The sequence below is a fragment of the Leuciscus leuciscus genome, assembly GCF_965113295.1.
Source record: "Leuciscus leuciscus genome assembly, chromosome: 9".
NCBI lineage: Eukaryota > Metazoa > Chordata > Actinopteri > Cypriniformes > Leuciscidae > Leuciscus > Leuciscus leuciscus.
In genome coordinates, this window is record NC_138733.1 from 28,945,208 (window position 1) to 28,966,417 (window position 21,210).

General features: G+C 43.8%; 1 protein-coding gene and 2 long non-coding RNA genes across 6 annotated transcripts in view; 1 reads left to right on the plus strand and 2 right to left on the minus strand.

The window, feature by feature from the left end:
• LOC309505694 overlaps nt 1-17,083 on the minus strand; it is a 37,243-nt gene extending 20,160 nt beyond the window's left edge. For 3 of the 4 annotated variants that reach the window (XR_014208549.1, XR_014208550.1, XR_014208551.1), the window contains exons 1-2: nt 16,946-17,083; nt 15,968-16,073 (exon numbers count right to left, since the gene is read on the minus strand). This is a non-coding gene — a long non-coding RNA (uncharacterized lncRNA). Of the gene's footprint in view, nt 1-15,967; nt 16,074-16,927 lie in introns of all 4 variants that reach the window. The other variant, XR_014208552.1, reaches the window with a different exon arrangement.
• Nucleotides 1-21,210, minus strand: part of LOC309505700 — a 95,249-nt gene that overhangs the window by 37,608 nt on the left and 36,431 nt on the right. The window lies entirely within an intron of this gene.
• On the plus strand, nt 15,519-17,948 carry LOC309505673 (chymotrypsin-like protease CTRL-1). Its single transcript, XM_082179143.1, has 7 exons — nt 15,519-15,673; nt 15,789-15,889; nt 15,979-16,058; nt 16,165-16,246; nt 17,008-17,188; nt 17,307-17,437; nt 17,535-17,948. The coding sequence occupies exons 1-7, from the start codon at nt 15,628-15,630 to the stop codon at nt 17,694-17,696; spliced, it is 783 nt and encodes a 260-aa protein (XP_082035269.1). The 5' UTR covers nt 15,519-15,627; the 3' UTR covers nt 17,697-17,948.

Here is a 21,210-nt window from a genome sequence, read left to right on the forward strand (position 1 = left end):
TATATATTTACAAGGTAGATGTAAACAAATTTTTTACCTTTTTAGTTTTTAAAAGGTAAATATAAGCCTTTTCTTTAAATAATTTTTATTGTGTTTTATTATTGACAAATTTGGGGAGAGGATACATATTCCAAAACTGAAAAAAACTGAAAATATGATACAATTTGCAAGCAAAATTTGTTAAAAAAAATAAATAAAATTGACATGCTTCCAACTGTGAACCAATTTGGTAGAATATATATATATATATATATATATATATATATCTCTTGCATTCTTTCTTGTGGCTATAGGTGACACACCTGAATGAATGGCTCATTAAGTATGCGGGCCCCATTGTCTCCTCAGGTGTGAATCACTAAATATGCATGATGCTGTTGAATTGTTGACGCCCCTTGCGCATATTGCCTTTACAAACAAAAAGTGTTTTACAAGATTTAAATCAATGTATTGTGTTATGTGAATGATAAGGGCAGGATGATTTTCACATCATTTTGAAGAAAAAACTCTAGGCAACGACATCCATTAGTCAAAAGTCTTATTGTCACATATTTAGTATGTGTTCCCCTTCGAGGGAACTCGCACTGCGTCGTTGTCGTGACGACACTTTGGGGAACGCCCTCAGCGTAACGCATCTGAAGCATGAATGAAATCTGTCCAATCCTGATTGGTGCTGCGTCATGACGTAGTAGATGACGGCATAACTGGAAGATACAAAGGGACGCTGGCACAAACACACGTTAGCTTTTTGCTCTTCAGCTAAAGCGCTCTGTGTGAATTGTACGTCCTATTTAGTGTTGTTTGTCTGCTATATATCAGTTACAAAGCACAATATGTCTAGCGAGCAGTTTAGACGGTGTGTGCACCTGTGTCCGCGCTATATTTCGTGCACGGACACACACCAGCTGTGTGTGCATTGCCTGGGTGTGCAGCACGCTAGGGCGGCTCTCGAGGGAGCCGCCTGTAGCGAGTGTGATAAGCTGCCGCTCAGAGTGTTGTGCTCGCGGCTGGTCGTGTTCGATGAAGCCGGCCGAGCTCGCGAGCCCCGCGGTTCTGGGCCCGCCGTTGCCGAGGCAGCGCGGCGCCGCAGATTGTGGGGCTCACAGATGGATCTTTCAGCGGGACACGGGACTGCTTCGGCATCTTCCCGGTCCTCGTCTGAAGATTCGGATGCTCTCCCGCCTTGCGCGGAAGCCCGCGATGCGGCTTCTTCCCGCGAGGTGGAACCGATGCTTCAGTTATCTGGCTCTGAGGAGTCAGATACTTTAAGCATCGAGGCGGGTGATGTGGAGCTTGTTCAACCTCTTCACGCACCCGCTCAAGAGGAGCTGGTGGAGGTTTTGACCCGCGCTGTGGCCAAATTAAGAATTGATTGGCTACAAGAAGAACCAGAAATCCAGCCGCCCAGTAGGCTGGATGAAAGGTTTTATAAGCGCCGGTCTCAACCTCCACGCCGGGGCCTTCCGTTTTTCCCTGACTTGCACAATGAGTTGTGCAAGTCGTGGGAAAAACCATATTCAGCCAGGCTCTCCAACCCCCCAGTGCTTGATTTTTCTAATGTGCTGGGGGCGGCTGAGCGTGGCTATGGGAAAATGCCTCGGGTGGAGGAAGCTCTCGCGAGCTATCTTTCTCCCGAGGCCGCATCGTCCCTTAAGGCCCCGGTACTGCCCACCAAGCCATGCCGCGATACATCTTCGCTGGTCGGCAGAGCTTATATGGCGGCTGGGCGGGCTGGTAGCTGCCTGCATACTATGGCGGTATTGCAGGTCTATCAGGCCGACCTCCTCAAGGAGCTTGATGAGGGTGAGGGTCCCTCTCCCAGTGACATCTTGGAGTTGAGGAAAGCCACCGACTTGTCTCTCCGCATCACCAAGGAGACGGCCCGTGCCATCGGCCGCTCCATGGCTGGTCTGGTGTGTGTGGAGAGACATCTCTGGTTGAATTTATCGGGGATGAAGGAGAGAGAGAAACATTTTCTCCTAGACTCCCCGATTTCACCTTCTGGCCTCTTGTTGCTTGGAATGAATTGCCTGATCATATAAAACAATTTCAGGAGGCATGACCCTTTAGAAGAGAAGTAAAAAAATGGCTTTCCAATTAGGATGCCTTAAGAATTTGTAAAGTGTGAGTTGCTTGTTATTTGATTTTATTCCCATTTGAACTGTTCGTTTCATTTTATGCAGGTAGAGGACCACAATGGAACTAAGCCTGTGGCTTTTTTGTGTATTTTATCCTCAACAAATTGTATTCAATGTATATGAACTGCCTCTGGCATGATTGTATAAGTTTATGATTATTGTTGAAATAAATCAAATTTAAAAAAATCTTCGGCGGCGCGGTTAGTACCGTCGTCGAGAGGTTTCAGGAGGTGAAAAAGCAGTCGGCGGCTTTCCAACAGTACCTCCCTCGCCGCTCTGGCTCCTCTGGGAAGGTTGCCTCAAAGGGGCAGCCTCGGCCGTCTACCAGCTCCTCGCACCGGCAGGTGCAAAAAGAGAGTGTTGCTTCCCGCGCCCCTCCTGAGGGAGCCTGGCAAAGGAGGCGGCGCTCTCAAGGCAAGCCTTCTGAGCCTAAGGTCGATCTGAGGACCGTCCTTCAGACAAAGAAGGCTTCCTCTAAGCGGTCCTAGTTGCGGCCGGACCGCTGAGAGCTGTCCCCCCCGGGGTGGAGCGATGATGCAGACGTGGCCGAGGCTGCGTCTGTACGCATTTCCCCCGATTGCTCTGCTCCCGGGAGTCCTGGAGCGGGTCCGCCGGGAGGGGATCAGTCTACTTTTAGTAGCACCCCGCTGGCCGACCCGAGTATGGTTCTCGGACATTGTAGCACTGCTGGACGGCCTTCCGTGGCAGGTCCCTCTGAGGAGGGATCTGCTGTCGCAGGCAGGGGGCACAATATTTCACCCCCGGCCAGAGCTGTGGAACCTCTGGGTCTGGCCCCTGAGGGGGCTCGGTACCTAGAGGCTGGCCTGTCAGCAGATGTTGTCGAGACCCTACTCAGCTCCAGGGCTCCTTCTACCAGGAGACTGTACAGCCTGAAGTGGAATGTGTTTTCCACTTGGTGTAGAGAGCGTGAGGTGGACCCAGTTAACTGCCCAGTGGCTTCAGTGCTGGAGTTCCTCCAAGATCGCTTCTCCGCCGGTCTTACCCCGTCCACACTTAAGGTGTATGTGGCTGCCATTGCGGCTTTCCACTCGCCTGTAGGTGATGGGCCCTTGGGGAGGCACCATCTGGTTGTACGTTTCCTTCGTGGGGCTCGGAGGATGAGGCCTGCGGCTCGCTCCAGAGTCCCAAGCTGGGACCTGGCGGTGGTACTTGAGGGGTTGGCTGAGGCCCCCTTCGAGCCACTGGAGTCGGCTGAGGCAAAGAACCTGACCCTTAAGGTGGCCTTTCTCCTTGCTATCACTTCTCTGAGGAGAGTGGGGGATCTCCAGGCCTTGGCGATATCGCCAACTTGCCTGGAGTTTGCCCCTGGCGGAGTTAAGGCCATCTTACATCCTAGACTGGGCTATGTGCCCAAGGTGCCATCTAATGTGGCACGGTCAGTGGTTCTTCAGGCCTTCCATCCTCCACCTCACGTGACGGCGGAAGAGGGGAGACTTCACCTGCTCTGCCCAGTCAGAGCCCTTAGGGTTTATTTGGAGAAGTCTTCTCAATGGAGGAAGTCAGACCAGTTGTTGGTGTGCTTTGGTTCACCTAAGAAAGGGCTGCCTGCATCTAAGCAGACAATCAGCAATTGGATTGTCCAGGCTATAGCCACGGCTTATCAGGTGCGCAATTTGCCTTCACCTATGGCCGTGAGGGCACATTCCACCAGGGGCATGGCCTCCTCGGTGGCCCTCCTTTCTGGCGTCTCGCTTCAGGAGATCTGCGAGGCGGCCGGGTGGGCCACCCCGCACACCTTCATACGCTTCTATAGTCTGCAACTCCCTGTGACGCCTGGCGCCAGAGTGCTCGCGTCCTAAGTGTGCCTGATCTCCCAGCTTCACACTAGGGCGGGCGTGATTACGGTGTGGCATAGTGGGCATTACGTTCCCCAAAGTGTCGTCACGACGACGACGCTGTGCGAGTTCCCTCGAAGGGGAACCTCTCGGGTTACGACTATAACCCTTGTTCCCCGAGAAGGGAACGAGACACTGCGTCTCGTCGCCACACCTATCACGGGCAGAGCGCTTGCTTCATCGCAAAGGAGCTAACGTGTGTTTGTGCCAGCGTCCCTTTGTATCTTCCGGTTATGCCGTCATCTACTACGTCATGACGCAGCACCAATCAGGATTGGACAGATTTCATTCATGCTTCAGATGCTTTACGCTGAGGGCGTTCCCCAAAGTGTCGTCACGACGACGACGCAGTGTCTCGTTCCCTTCTCGGGGAACAAGGGTTACAGTCGTAACCCGAGACGTTTTGTGGCCTTATTTCAGAAACTTTACTTTTTTGTTTTTTCAATAACCGTGCATAAACATTATTCTCTCAAAAATACAAACATGTACATGCATGTTGCTCACATATTATGGTAGCCCTGTTTGTGCTAAATAGAGTGTAATTATACCTTTGCCATTAATATGTTTATAAGCAACTGAAAAAAGCACAAATGTCAGGGCATGTCAGAACATCTCAAGGACCCCAAAAACCCCTCAGACCCCAGAGGGTTAACACCGGAAAAAGAAAAGGAGGAAAAATAGAGTATTCTCAAAACAGTAAACACAAATCCATAACGTCTCACCCAGTTCCCCAAACATCCTATTTTCAGGTCAAAATGAATCTCAAAACCATTCACTCTTGCTGAAAAACCAAACTTTGCCCTCAGACAGGACACACAAGCCCTCAAAATCACACACACTACAACATAGTCTAACACACTGGTGCAATAAATTGAAAACAACATTTCCAAAACTGGTAAGTTATGTTGCTTGTGGTTTTTTTAACTCTCTCCTCTAATTTTTTTTTTTGTATATTTACTAAAGATGTGTGTGACCATCATATGACAGTAAAAGAGCACACACAAACCTTATTCTAATATGGAATTGTATTGGAATGGTAAAGAATGTTGGTACGTGACAGGAGGGCCTCCACTCAAGGATGAGCAAGTCTAAGAATGTTCCCCCATATGGTTGAAATACCATCATTGGCCTAGAAAGATAACATTCTGGGAGTCAAGACTATAAAGGAGAAAGGATGCCCTCCCTTCACTGCTTGTGTGACTGTACGACTGCTGGCTGTTTCTTGCAAGAAAATAAACCTCATCAAAGACTATCGGTTCAAAAAATCACCCACAAAACCTCGCACAATACAACTTTAACATCATAGGAAGTCCTGTTACTTTATCCTCTACAGCAGGGAACGACAACTGGCGGCCCGCCGGATTATTTTGGAAGTCCTAAATGCTGCACAAAACTCTTCCACTACTTGAGAAAAGCCGTAGTCGCGCGGCGATTTCACCGCCACATACTGTGTGAAACACCCATAGGGAATCATGCGGCGCGGGATTACATTTTAAAGTATAACTGTGCGTTCACACCGGACGCGAATAGCGCGTCAAATTCGCGCCTGCCGCGTCTAGTTATACGCTTGACCACTTTGTGTCCATTCGCGCGTCAAAAGACGGAAGCGGCCAGAACTCTGGTGTACTTTGGAAGGAGCGGGCGGTCTGACTGACAATAGCCCACTCCCGACATCTTTTGACAGCGTATCCGCACTTAATTCTGACCACCTGTACACCTAGCTCTGAGGAGCTGTTTGGTACTGAAACCATTGTCAGTCAACAACATTCTTTTTTTGCAAGGATGTTTGAAATAGTTCGGCAGAAAATAGCCTACTTCATTTGTCAGTAGGGCAATATGATTTTCGTTTATGTTGCTTAGAAATTTGAGTGATAGGCTTTGTCCTATTTAATTTATGTTAGGTTATTTATATTTCATAATTTTTTTCTGTGGCATTTTTTTTCTCTGCTGACAGTACAATGTTAAAATAGCCTAATATTTATATTGACACGAACACAATTTTTGTATAGCATTTATTATAGGCTACTTAATCTCATTCTTGCCGTTAGAGACATTTGAATGTGAGATTATGGAAACGAGATCTAAATTTTTCTGAACCGTCAGGTCGGGAAATAAAGCGGGTGAACACCGAGTATATTTTAAGCGGTTGCTGAATAGAACCTTGTGGGAGCGGGACAGAAAAAAAACAGTCCCGCGCAGAACTCCTTAAACCTTAGGTGTGTATGTGTGTGTCCCGAATAAATAATAATAAAAAAAAAAGGAATAAAGTTCAAAAGTCGGACTGTAAGCGAATGAGTATGATTGCTATTCACATTATTAAAATGGCTGTAATCTGTTACCACAATAGTACTTGATCTGTTTAAAATTATTTCCTTGATATATGCCTAAGGTGTTAAATTAAAGATCTAAATTAAAATTTGTCTAATCCAGTAATAAAATTTTTCTATTTTTGATCTGAGCACAATCAGAAAATCAGAAAACCCATTGTTATTCGTTTTTTCATTTTAGTTCAGGAAATAAATAATGGGAAAACAAGTCGTTTTTCATCTTTTTATTTTTGGTTTTAATTTGAAAAAACGATTGAACGAATGATCCACGGACGGTGACGGACCCATCATATTCCGCGATTATAGGCCTATATAAAAGTATTTAATTTGTATCCATAGGCCTACTCTGTGTAGCTGGCCCGCCATCTACTGGCTAAAAAAAATATTGGCCCGCGGCCAAAGTTACTTGCTGACCCCTGCTCTACAGTAAAAGACCTGGGTGTTATACTCGATTGCAACCTGTCTTTTGAAAATCATATTTCATATGTTACAAAAACAGCCTTTTTCCACCTTAGAAACATTGCTAAGCTACGTAATATGCTATCAGTTTCTGATGCAGAAAAGTTAGTTCATGCATTCATGACCTCGAGACTGGATTACTGTAATGCTTTATTAGCTGGTTGTCCTGCATCCTCAATAAACAAGCTACAGTTAGTCCAAAATGCCGCCGCTAGAGTTCTTACGAGATCAAGAAAATATGATCATATAACACCGATTTTATCATCACTGCATTGGTTACCTATAAAGCTCCGTATTAATTATAAGATATTGCTACTGACTTATAAAGCCCTAAACGGCTTAGCTCCAGTCTATTTAACGGATCTTCTATCACCCTATAATCCATCGCGCTCTTTAAGATCACTAAATTCAAGGCTTTTGGTCATACCTAGGATATCCAGAACCACCAAAGGAGGGAGAGCATTTTCACATTTGGCTCCAAAACTCTGGAATAGTCTTCCTGATACTGTTCGTTGCTCAGACTCGCTCTCCCAGTTTAAAACTAGATTAAAGTCGCATCTCTTCAGCCAGGCATTCATATAATCCTACAGTTCAAACTACAATCCGGCCTCTAGCACATAAATGCCAGAGGAGAACTGGCCCCCGACTGAGCCTGGGTTCTCCCAAGGTTTTTTTTTCTCCATTAGGTCACCTGATGGAGTTTTAGGACACCATTAGGTCACTTGATGGAGTTTTTCGGTTCCTTGCCACTGTTGCCTTTGGCTTGCTCAGTTGGGGATATTTTGGGGATATTAAATTTTATTTTATCAATCAATAAATTCCTCTTGAAACAAACTTTGTTGTATTATTTTAATTTAATACTGTGAAGCTGCTTTGATACAATCTGTGTTGTGAAAAGCGCTATACAAATAAACTTGACTTGACTTGACTTGACTATTGGAAATGTTTGTCTCTTATTCAGTGATATAATTTTGTTTGCCACCACACTTCCCTGAAGGTTCTCGAGGTGACGGTAAAGCGTTCACTCAGGATCCTGGATCCTGCTTGTCCCTGAGGAGTTCCATGGTGGATTGTTGCCCATTATGGGCAACAATCCACCTTTGAACTCCTCAGGGAACTCCTCCCCTGTGCCACTCTGTACCACGGATCAACCATTCTTCGGACTTGAACACTGTTTCTCACTCATTGGATATTATTTCAAATAAACTTGTTTCACTCGCATTTGAATCCGACTCTACTTCTAGATTAAACCTGACAAAATTGTAATGAAGTGTAATCATTTATCTGAATTTAAAACATAAATTACCATAATCCACATAAAGTACAGCAAACAAAATTAATTATAAAATGTTTTCCTTAAAAATAAGTACTTTTAAAATATACCTTTAAATTGTAAAAACTGTGTTCCACTTTCACAGTAACAAATGACAGACAAAAGTGTTGCAATAGTTAACAACAGTGCATGAAAAGCTACTTGATACTAACTTCCAATAAGTGGGGATTATCAGATGTTCTCACCTGTAAAGATAAACTATTTGCCAAAGGTAATGCAATGCACATGAAGTTCCCTTTCGTGGTCACTACGAGTTACGTCAGTGACGACGAATGGGGTTTCGCTTAGAAAGCCTCTCACCTTTGAGTATACAAAACGAGCCAATGACAAGAAAATGCCATGGGTCTGCAGAATTTGCATAGCGTAAGTCCGCCCCACCTCGTGGGTATATTAGGAAGTACGCTGGCAACATGCAGATATGTTTTCTCTTCGGAGCCAAGAGTTCTCTTCACTCCTACAAGCCATTCTGAATCATCTTCTCTCTATGAGACGAGCGGCTCTTCAGTGTGTTGGTGTGACGGCACGTTCCAGCGAGATCGCATTGCCTGCTGCTAATCTGTGCAGTGATCTGCCGACAGTGTGTGTGTTTCTTCCTGGGCGCTTAAGCACTCTGCTGAGCTTTTTCCTCTCTCTAAAAGAGCTGCACGCGGCACGTCTTTTTCAAGACGGCTCGCCTGTGTATTTACTGGATGTGGGCGCGTGATTCATCTGCCTAACGGTCACGAGCGCTGTTTCGCGTGTTGGGCTTAATCACGCTCGGCAGCGCTCGTGGATGAATCATGTTTTCATTGCGGGAACCATCGCAATGTTTATAGACCGAGACTCAATGATCTCCGTGTGAGAATCCCCTCTGCCACACCCCAATCTATCTCTTCCTCAAGAGGGGATACTTTGGCCGGTGGCCAGGGTGATCTGAGGGTTATGGTGTGGCATAATACCGACAAGCTTTCCTCGGGCCACGACCCCTACACATCGCAAACCGTGGGGCTTCTGTGTGTGCCTGGTTCCTCTCGGGGACCCAGTGTTTTCATTCGGGGCTCCAGCAGATGGTGTCATGTCACCCACAGCATCACAAGGCGGGCTTGATTCCTCTGGAAATGAGGATTCGACTGCGTTGCCTCCCTCGGGAGTGTCAGCGTTAGTCAAGTCAGATCCAGAGCTGATGGCCATGCTTTCCCGGGCAGCTGAAAGCATCGGTTGGAGTGGAGCTGTCCTCCCCCCGAGCGCTGTAGGCTTGATGATTGGTTCCTGGGCACGTGTTGCTCTACAGCACTCGCCCCCAGTGCCTTTCTCCCGGACGTGCATCAGGACGCCTCCGGCTCGCGAGAGTCCCCGTGACTTATCGTGGCGTGCAGGCATCCTCCACCTTCGCTGCACTCGATCACATGGCGATCATGGGCTGTATGTTCTCTGTCACTATCGTGGCACAGGCATGCAGTGCTGTGTGTCGCCTTCACCTTCGAGGCAATGCTGACCGGGGAGTTCTGTCAGACCCGGCCGCCGTGAAACGCTGGTCCTTCCCTGGCCAACACTGACAAAATGCGAAAACTCGACCACGCCCCCCCACGCAGGGATGCTATGCTTCCCACATCCGGCCACGCACACTACTGACCTTGCTCTATGGGCGACATTGGTACCTGTGTGATCCCTGGGCCAGGTGATGTCCACAAGTGTGGTCCAGGAATGGGCTCAGCCAGGTTGATGTGAGGGGGTCTGAGAATTCATTTTCTCAGCTCCCCCATGTCCCATGCTGGGCTCCTCGGCAGTGTGGTTGAGGACTGTACCCTACAGTCTTCGACCCCCCCCAGAAGCAGACTGAGGCCTTCTGCACCAACAGTCATCCGTCCGTGCGGTCTCCTTAGTCTGCTTCCCGCCGAGGCCGCTTCTCTGTGGCTCCTCCCCTTGAGCCTTCACCGGCCCTGGGCAGGAGGAGGATGCAGGAGGGCGGCACTGCCCGTTTCCGCCCCTTAGCCGGCCAAACGCCAGGATAAGCAGCACTCTCGAGACGGGCAGCATGGAGTTAGGGCTCAGTTCTTCTCAGGAGCTGGTAGCAGGGCCACTCCTTCCCCCAGTGGAGGGCCAGGGGAGAATCTCTTGTTTCAAGAACTGATGCCCCTTCCTCCGAGCCCCAAGAGGCTGTGGATGACAGTGCGTGCCGCTCACGAGCCTCGCCACTCTCGTACCCCTCTGTAGCCAGACCCCTGACAGAGCACCTGAGACCCCGGCCTGGATACGTGCCCAAGGTTCCCACCACACCCTTTCGAGACCAGGTGGTGAACCTACAAGCGCTGCCCTCGGAGGAGGCAGACCCAGCCTTGGCACTGCTCTGTCCAGTACGCGCCCTCCGTGCTTACGTAGACAGAACGCAGTGTTCAGGACCTCAGACCAGCTCTTTGTCTGTTATGGTGGGAAGCTGAAGGGAAAGGCCCTCTCCAAGCAAAGGTTGTCTCACTGGTTAGTGGTAGAGCTTAGATTCTCTGCCCGAGCCCGAGCCCGGACTCGACCCGACCCGACCCGCGGGCCGGGCCGGGCCGGGCCGGGCCGGGCCGGGCCGATATTTCCCGCCACTGTCCTCGGGCCGGGTCGGGTCGGGCCCTTGATAAAGCACGTCACGTGTCATGCGCAGGCAGCGTCTCGTCCACTCGCACTCGCAGTCTCGCACGCGTGACGCATCACTCCTGCTGTGCGTGCTGTACTATTCTGTAGCTTAAGTGCTTGAAGAAGCAAAGAAAAAAAATAAAACAGGAGAATTAACTTTGAGCAAGTTTGGAGGAAAATCGGAGGTATGGCAACATTTTAAACTACCGTATTTTCCGGACTATAAGTCGCACTTTTTTTCATAGTTTGGCTGGTCCTGCGACTTATATTCAGGTGCGACTTATATATCAAAATTAATTCAGACTGAGATGAACCAAGAGAAAACATTACCGTCTACAGCCGCGAGAGGGCGCTCTAGTTGGCGGAGTTGTTCAAAAGCGACACCAAGGATGAAGAAAATGATGTGGAATGAGATCGCGGGAGCTTGGTGAACTTGTTTACTGGTAACTTGCTTGTTGGACTCGCTGGCTTATGTTAATTTAGCCTATTCAGCCTCCCAGGTATATGTTCTTTATGCTATTGTGTAGCTGAATAACTGTTAATGTGTTGCGTTAACATACCGGACACCTATTCAGCCTGTTGTTCTGTGTAGTTGAATAACTTGCCTTTCCAGATTAAATGTCTGTTCTTGGTCTTGGATTTTGTGAAATAAATTTCTAAATAAATGCGACTTATACTCCAGTGCGACTTATATATGTTTTTTTCCTCTTCATGACGCATTTTTTGACTGATGCGACTTATACTCCGAAGCGACTTATAGTCCGGAAAATACGGTAGTTGTGGGGAGTGACAACATATGTGTTGGCTTTGTCTCGTAAATGCGGCACGCTGCTCGCCTATGACAGCAAAAAAACGGGGACTTCGACGATGAACAGACACATGAAGCAGTCTTGCCATGACAGAAATAAATTATGATAGTAGTCCCTCGATGTCCTCTTTTGTTACTTTTCCGATCCATTCAATTATTTCTGAATAAACAAACAACGCAGTTTACATGCTTCTTCCTTGTCGCATTATTCATTGAGATAATAATTAATAAATGCACGCACACTTATGAACGTGATAAATGTTACAGATAGCATGTTTTACTATGCACAAACAAATGCCTTTCAACTTACATGTGCAAAATTCAGAATTAAATGAATGTGCTGCAATTTGTTCAAAAAGAAAGTCTAGCCTACGTGTTTTAGCCATTGAATAAGCACATTTAGTTTCAAGTTTGTTAAGTTTTGTTTTGAAGAAAGCTTTTCTTTAAAGTGAATTTCGTTTAGTATAAATTGTATTTTAATTTTAATACATTTTTCATCAACCAATTGCCTATAGATTTAATACATAAAAAGCAATTTAGCAGACAAATAATCATGACATGGAGTCGCCGGCGCGCCGCGGTCACTGTCTTACACCATTTGAAACTTGTGCTGTCACCGAATTTACAAATGCACATCTTGCTTGTTGCAGTTGCTCACACACATATTATGTTGAAATAACAATATGTTGAAGTAACATTATTAATAATAATTAATCTTTAAGAATATTTGATTGAATGCTGAATGTTGTGCTTGTTCAATTTAATCAAATTAAAGCTTTAATTGTGATTAATTAAAATAATTGAATATTTAATATTGAGTGTTGGTCAATTTTTGCTCATTTATTAATAGTATTTTTATAATAATATAGGCCTATATAACTGTGCAGCTCCCCCTGTAGCCTAAATGATAGCACATTAAAAAAAAATATTATTCTGGCGCCGCCCCTGGTTATAACGGCCCACATATTAAAAATGGTCGGGTTTAAATCGGGCTCGGGCTTATAACTACAGTGAACGTGTCGGGCCGGGCCGGGCTCGGACACAACGGGCTCGGGCTCGGGTAGGGTCGGGCTTGATTTGTTGGGCCCGATCTAAGCTCTAGTTAGTGGACACCATTGCTTGTACCAGCAGCAAGGTCGACCGTGCCCCCTTGGTGTGACGGCCCACTCCACCCGGAGTGTGGCCTCCTCTTGGGCTCTAGTGCATGGCGCCTTGCTAACAGACATCTGCAGAGCTGCAGGCTGGCCGACACCTAACACATTCGCGAGATTCCACAATCTCTGAGTGGAGCAAGTTTCTTCTCATGTACTCACTTGGTATTCCTGTGTTAAGTAGGAGTCCTTCGTCCGTGCTAGCCTCACGACAGGGAGCTCAGACTTATGCAGGTCACTAGAAGACAGCCGAGGTGGCGTGATTAGACTGGGAACCCCATTCGTCGTCACTGATGTAACTCGTAGTGACCACGAAAGGGAACATCTCGGTTACGTATGTAACCCTCGTGAACGGAGACGTTACGTCTTCCTGCCACTTCCGCTGTACCACTGGAATGCCGGAGTTCAGTCTCGGCTCCTCAGCGAAGAAACATATCTGCATGTTGCCAGCGTAATTCCTTATATACCCAAGAGGTGGGGCGGACTTACGCTATGCAAATTCCGCAGACCCATGGCATTTTCTTGCCATTGGCTCGTTTTGTATACTCGAATGTGAGAGGTGAGAGGCTTTCTAAGCGAAAGCCCATTCGTCATCACTTACATAACGTCTCCGTTCCCTACTTAGGGAACAAGGGTTACATACGTAACCGAGACGTTCTCTTACCACCAAACAAACAGTCATAAAGATTGATAAAGACAGCCACAAAAAAATCCTTCTGATCACATGATCATGTTGAAAATCTTTGGTATTCACTTTTGTAAACATGCCAAGATGACACAGATCAATCTGTTTAATCCTCTATCCATGGTTCTGAAACCTGTGTGATGTCTTGACACAGAAGCCAAAGAGACCCAGCCATAAAGAGAAACTTTCCATTAGAATATGACAAACACTGATGTTCCATATATTGATTCAGAAAATCACTAAAATGTAAGTCATAGCACAAGTATAATAATTCTGATTGCTTACAGATTTAGATGCACTTTTATGAGCTCTACTTTTATGTCTGTTTGATAGTCTACTGCAAGTGGATGACTTATTAATACTCTGTACAATAATAGTAATTGCATGTTATAGATAAGTGGCCATTGTCAATAGAATAAAATGGCTTTGAGGGGGAAAATTACATTTTGATTGTTTTTGTTATTTTCCACTGGTGACAGAAACTCAATGAGTTTTTCATTGAGAAACTTCCTCATACCCACAAAACCATATCCTTCTTCTCATAGCTAAACGTTTAAAGAAATGCAACAATGGGAGGACATCATTGTTGTCTTGCATTGTTGTCACAGAACATTTGTGAAAATGATGTAACTGATGATTAAAACTGAAACTAAACCCACTTTTAGCTGTATTCATATTTTAAATTGAATGATCTTAAAGAGACTGCACAATAATTAGGCTACTATGTTTTGTGCTATGTGGAATCCAACAATAGTTTTGTGAAGACTTGCAAACTGTTCTTCACTGTCATTGATGTCCCATGTCAACAGTTGAAATTGCACATGTAGACAGACACAAACACACTGATCGCTGACTCAATCAAGTTAATAATAATTTAGCTTGAGAGCATAACATATTTTAATAAAATAAAAAGAGGCATAAGGAATACAAAACCAGCCATAAAGTGAACAATATATCATGCACAACTAGATTGTGTACCGTAATTATACCAACCATTAACATTTATTACAATCTTTTACGTAATGATCCAGTTTTTTTATTTTTTATTTTTTTATAGCTTGGCATTTAACTCAAGAACTTTAAAAAAGGAAGTTTACAATAGCAACAAATCAAAGGCATTTTTACGTGTTTATCAGTGGCTATGTAAAATATCTTTAATTTTTCTAATGTGTTGTTTGTGAGGAAGTTTGATTATCTTTCCCAGCACTGTGTTCAAACTGATGTTGATACTTTAAAATGTACACATAATAATTTTGACAACATTACAATCCAAATAAAGCCTAAATGGCTAGAATTTAATTCAGCTCGAATCAAAATGAGTTTCACAAATCTGAATTCTAAAACACTTAAATTGCATTAAACAATTATTGCTAACTTTCATTACATCATCAGTCCACATACTGTGAGTCTTACTGACTAAGTAAAGCAAGCTGGCTTTATCTTCCAGTCATAAATTCTGTATAACTAAGTATAACCAATATAAGTATAATAACCAGTGGACAGAGAGACGATAGATGTGGTATATATATATATATATATATATATATAAGTGGTCAGTATAAAATGCCAAGGCTAAATGCAACTTGCCAACAATAATTATGTTTATAAATTAATAAATAAACAAGGAAATGAAAAGTAATAAATAAAAATATAAACCATAAATATAAAATATAAAAAAATATAAACCAACCCCCAAAAATTATATTACTGTGTTAAAGGTATATGTAACAAATTACATTACTGTAATATAATGATTAACATGAAGAATTTTTTGTTTTGCTTTCCCTCAGCTCTAATAGTGTGACTTAATCACTCAATTTCACTCTCTTCCTCTTCGGCATCACTGGCTTAAATTACTTGACAGGTTGATTAAGGAATTTGCAACAGGTCAAAAACTTAATGGTAAAGCCACTAATTTACTGTGAGCATTCAGAGATACAATGTTTAGTCTTCACTTCATTCACAGAAACACTTTACATATAATAAATAAAACCTCACAACAGACAACAACAAAAAAATGTTCCCGTCATAAACATTTCATAACCTAGAACTACAGAGGAAGTATGTTGATTTTCATAGATATAGAAATAAGTCACACCCTCAAAATATGCAGATTGTCTCCAGCAAAAACAGATCTCAACATTCCTCAGCTGTGAGGTCATTTGAGCTGCTGGGATGGACCTCGATCACATCCCACATTTAATAGATGATATAAAAGCGAGAGAGAGCACCTACAGGTACAACAGTGAGACATCACAAACTCTTCATCATCATGATCTTCACCATCACCTGCCTTGCCCTGGTGGCCTCTGCTCTGGGTAAGTGTCTTCTTTAGAAGTTTTCAAGAAAATTATTGGGTGTACATATATTTACAAAATGCAAAACCTACACAAAGAGCGTCATGTGTCATGAACTTCTGTTCTTTATCTACAGGTTGTGGAGTGCCAGCGATTAAGCCACAGACGATTGGCAGCAAGATTGTGAACGGACAGAACGCCATCTCTGGTTCTTGGCCTTGGCAGGTCTCTATCCAGGTAACGTTGTATTGGCCGACTTTTATCCTGCATTTGACTGATTTGGTCAAAGATATGTCATGTGTTCAATGCTTTTACCTCTGAAACAGCAACCCAACGGATTCCACTTCTGCGGTGGATCCCTGATCAACCAGAACTGGGTTCTCACTGCTGCTCACTGCGGTGTCGTGTAAGAGTCTTCAATCTGACAAATGACACATACAATGGTGCTTTTTTTAGATGCTGTTTCTCTTTTCTTTTCACAGTTAGTTTTGTCTTTAATGATCTCTTTTTAGGGTCGGCAATCATCGTGTCATTCTTGGAAAACATAATCGTGGCTCCAATGTTGAACCCATCCAGGTCAAACTAGTTTCCAAGGTAAAAATGTTAACTGATTTTAGCGATAAATATCAAAATTAGAGATCAACTCATACTATTTATTTCAGTGTTCAATTAATAAACGCTTTTTAATAGTTGGTTCATTTCGGCTTTTTAACACAACTGAACTGAACTGAACTGAATACACACTGAACTGACTTGAGCTGAATAATGACACTATTGTGGTTTTTAGAGCTGCTTTACAGCAGAATTTGAATGTCTCTTATATTTGGTGAATTTTCATTCAGTTTTTTTCCTGTTTATTACTGTGATCAATATTGTATGTGCTATATAAATAAAGGTTACTTCACTTGACAACAATTAAACGAGATCACTGGACTAGAACAATAAAGACAAAACAAATAATATGCACTATAAATGTTTATTATGAATCCATTATTATCCTTTTAAATTACTTGATTAATTTTACCTGTTAAATTGAATTGAGTGGAGAAATAGGTTTTAGTCAAATTATCTCTAGATTAACTTTTGGTCCATGTCTGTCAGCTTATGAAGTCTAGTTTACCCCTAAAAAATTATCCAAATAGATTTACAGATTTAAAATTGAGCATAGGAAAGAAAACATCTGTACCATATTCTCAAATGAACATTCATGCTGAAGGTAAAAGGGAAAAATGCATGAAAAGCTTAAGACGACAAGAAGAAATAAAACATGCTTACATGTATATCTTAGATTACCTTCCACAAAGTCAGCTTCCACTAGTAACCGTCCATCTTTTTCGTTCTTTCTGTCTGTGCAGGTCATCACACATCCGCTCTACAGCAGCTCGACCATCAACAATGACATTGCATTGCTGAAACTTGCGTCTCCAGTTGTCTTCACTCCCCGTATCTCTCCTGTATGTCTGGCTCCATCAACCATCAACATCCTGCCTGGAACTCGCTGCTTCACCACTGGATGGGGCGCAACTGCCACCACATGTAAGTTAGACAAAGACCTGTTAGACAAAGACGAATTGCAAAAATTACTCTTGTATATTACTTGTTTTGTTTTTTCCACATGACTCTGAACAGTCTGTCTGATGTTTTCTTTTTTCAGGGAGTCCTCTTATCCTGCAGCAAACAGGTCTGCCCATCATGAGTCCTGCTGTGTGCAGACAGATCTGGGGTCAGAGCCAAATCACTGATGCCATGATCTGTGCTGGAGCCTCTGGATCCTCATCTTGCATAGTACGTGAAGACAGATCAGGACAAAGACATTACCATATTAACGTTGCTGCTGTTTCGATTTTCAAATGTGTGTTATGTGTCTGTGTGATTCCCACAGGGTGATTCTGGTGGTCCTCTGGTGTGTGAAAGTTCAGGGGTCTGGACTCTGGTGGGGTCTGTGTCCTGGGGCATCCGCACTTGTGACACCCGTTTCCCTGGAGTCTACGCCCGTATCTCCCAACTGCGCTCCTGGGTCGACAAGACTATCGCTTCCAACTAGAGCGCCAGTCTGAGCATTTACCCTTCAAAGGAGGCAAAGGCAGAGTTTAATCATTAATCTCTATTACAGTTGGTCCCTGTTGATGGTCTTTTTGTTTATGACTTTTGGTCTTGTGTCAGTCTGGGCTCCCGTGGCCTGCCTGTTGAGTTTAATGTTTTGTTTTTGGTTCATGTTACATGCTACGGTTTTAAACAAATAATTAACATTTCTGGTAATGAAATAATGAAAATAAAATGAAATGAATACAATAAATTGTAATGAAGTGTAATCATTTATCTGACCTTAAAACATAAATTACCACAATCCACATAAAGTACAGCAAACAAAATGAAATATAAAATATTTTCCTTAAAAATATAAGTAGGCTACTTTTAAAATATACATTTAAATTGAAATAATTTTTTTTTTTTTTTAAACTGTGTTCCACTTTCACAGTAACAAATGACAGACAAAAGTGTTGGAATAGTTAGCAACAGCGCATGAAAAGCTACTAGATACTAACTTCCAAACAAGTCAGGATTATCAGATGTTCTCATCTGTACAGATAAACTATTTGCCAAAGGTAAAGAAATGCACATGATGTTCTCTTACCACCAAACATACAGGCATAAAGATTGATAAAGACAGCCACAAAAAAAATAATCATTCTGATCACATGATCATCTTAAAAATCTTCTTTGGTATTCACTTTTGTAAACATGCCAAGATGACACATATCAATCTGTTTAATCCTCTATCCATGGTTCTGAAACCTGTGTGATGTCTTGACTCAGAAGCCATAGAGACCCAGATACAAACTGGAGAGAAACTTGTTGAAAAGGTTCCATTAGAAGATGACAAACACTGATGGTCCATATACTGATTCAGACAATCACTAACATTTAAGTCATAGCACAAGTATAATAATTCTGATTGCTTATAGATTTAGATGCACTTTTATGAGCTCTACTTTTATGGCTGTTTGTTAGTCTACTGTAAGTGGATGACTCAGTAATACTCTGTTGTTTTTCAGATTTATAAAATTAGCTTATGAGCGCAACTTAAATAAAGATTTGAAACGAATTTTACAGATAAGTGGCCATTGTCAATAGAACAAAATGCCTTTGAGGGGGAAAATTACATTGTGATTGTTTTGATTATTTTTGCTTAAATGCAAACTGTCCATTTTGATTTACAGAATGAGCAGGAGCTGGAAAATTATGACATTAAATAAAGATATGTAAAGTTTGGCGTCACCACTGGTGACAGAAAATCTGTGATTTTTTTTTAGCAAGCTGCAATGGTTTTAATTAAGTTCCTTCATTGAGAAACTTCCTCATACTCACAAAACCATATCCTTCTTCTCAAAGATAAACGTTTAAAGACATGCAATAATGGGAGGAAATCATTGTTGTCTTGCTTTGTTGTCACAGAACATTTGTGAATACCTGAGATGTAACTGATGAATAAAACTGAAACTGAAACTAAACCCACTTTTAGCTGTGTAAGGCTGGAGAAACTGGAAGAACTGGAAGAGAGGGCTATTCTCTGAGAAATCAAATCACACTTGAGTTGATCACACTTGAGTTGATCACCTCCCAATTTACACATCATTCCCTTCACCCATCCCTACCTGAATCCACCCAAGAATCTATATGGTTTAATGTGAATAATTATCATACAGTATTACACATGTTTGGTATAATTTGAGATGTCTCAGTGCGACTGGTACAAATGTCTCATTCACAAAGAGTAAAACCAAAGGTAATAAAGTTTTTTAGAGATAACTTGCACACAAAGGAGGTTGGGTCTTTCAGGCAAATGGTCTCCTGCTCTCAAAAGGTGTAAACTCAATGCAAATTCCCATTGTTAGCAAATATTTCTATGTAAATCAACCTCTGCCCCTAGTAAGTCTGGGATGGTGATTAATGTAAATTCCCACTGTGAACTCATGTTTACATTTGAAAAGAGGTTTCTGCCTTGGTCTATCTTTATAAAGAAAAGCAACAAGAGGCTCAGGGTGATTCTGTAACTCAGATCAGTCCATAATGTTGAAGGACCTCAAGGACTTCAGCATTATGTATTTTTCTAAATGTCGGGTTTAGCCTACATCTTTTACTCTTTATCTCTGAGAATATTGATGGTATTGTATTGATTATCTTTGAACTGATTATGAAATTGGCATAATACATTTACCTGACATAATAAATTGTAAACTTTTGTTCCCTTTCAAGGGAACTCGAGCTGCGTCGAGACACGGTGGGAACGCCCTGCGTGATTGCGTCGTGAAGCACGAGTATAATCAGTCCAATGGAAAGACGAGACGTCATAGGCGGGTGACGTCATCGACCAGGAAGCTATAAAGCACCCCTGAGACAGACCGCGACAGCTTCTGTGCCTTCAGCAAGCGATCTGTGTATTCTGTCCTTGTCATATTTATTGTTGTCTGTCAAGTTGCAATATATATATATATATATATATATATATATATCATGGCAAAAGAAGCATGAAGCACGCATCTGAAGCATGAATGAAATCTGTCCAATCCTGATTGGTGCTGCGTCATGACGTAGTAGATGACGGCATAACCGGAAGATACAAAGGGCACAAACACACGTTAGCTTTTTGCTCTTCAGCTAAAGCGCTCTGTGTGATTTGTCCGTCCTATTTAGTGTTGTTTGTCCCAGTTACACAATCAATAATGTCTAGCGAGCAGTTCAGACCGTGTGTGCACCCGTGTCTGCGCTATTTATCGCGCACGGACACACACCAGCTGTGTGTGCATTGCCTGGGTGTGCAGCATGCTAGGGCGGCTCTCGAGGGAGCTGCCTGTAGCGAATGTGATAAGCTGCCGCTCAGAGTGTTGCGCTCACGGCTGGCCGTGTTTGATGAAAGCGGCCAAGCTCGCGAGCCCCGCGGTTCTGGGCCCGCCGTTGCCGAGGCAGCGCGGCGCCGCAGATCGTGGGGCTCACAGATGGATCTTTCAGCGGGACACGGGACTGCTTCGGCATCTTCCCGGTCCTCGTCTGAAGATTCGGATGTTCTCCCGCCTCGTGTGGAAGCCCGCGATGCGGCTTCTTCCCGCGAGGTGGAGGAACCGATGCTTTAGCTATCTGGCTCTGAGGAGTCAGATGCTTTAAGCATCGAGGCGGGTGATGTGGAGCTCGATCTCCCACTTCACACACCCGCTCAAGAGGAGCTGGTGGAGGTTTTGACCCGCGCTGTGGCCAAATTAAGAATTGATTGGCCACAAGAAGAACCAGAAATCCAGCCGCCCAGTAGGCTGGATGAAAGGTTTTATAAGCGCCGGTCTCAACCTCCACGCCGGGGCCTTCCGTTTTTCCCTGACTTGCACAATGAGTTGTGCAAGTCGTGGGAAAAACCATATTCAGCCAGGCTCTCCAACCCCCCAGTGCTTGATTTTTCTAATGTGCTGAGCGTGGCTATGGGAAAATGCCTCGGGTGGAGGAAGCTCTTGCGAGCTATCTTTCTCCCGAGGCCGCATCGTCCCTTAAGGCCCCAGTACTGCCCACCA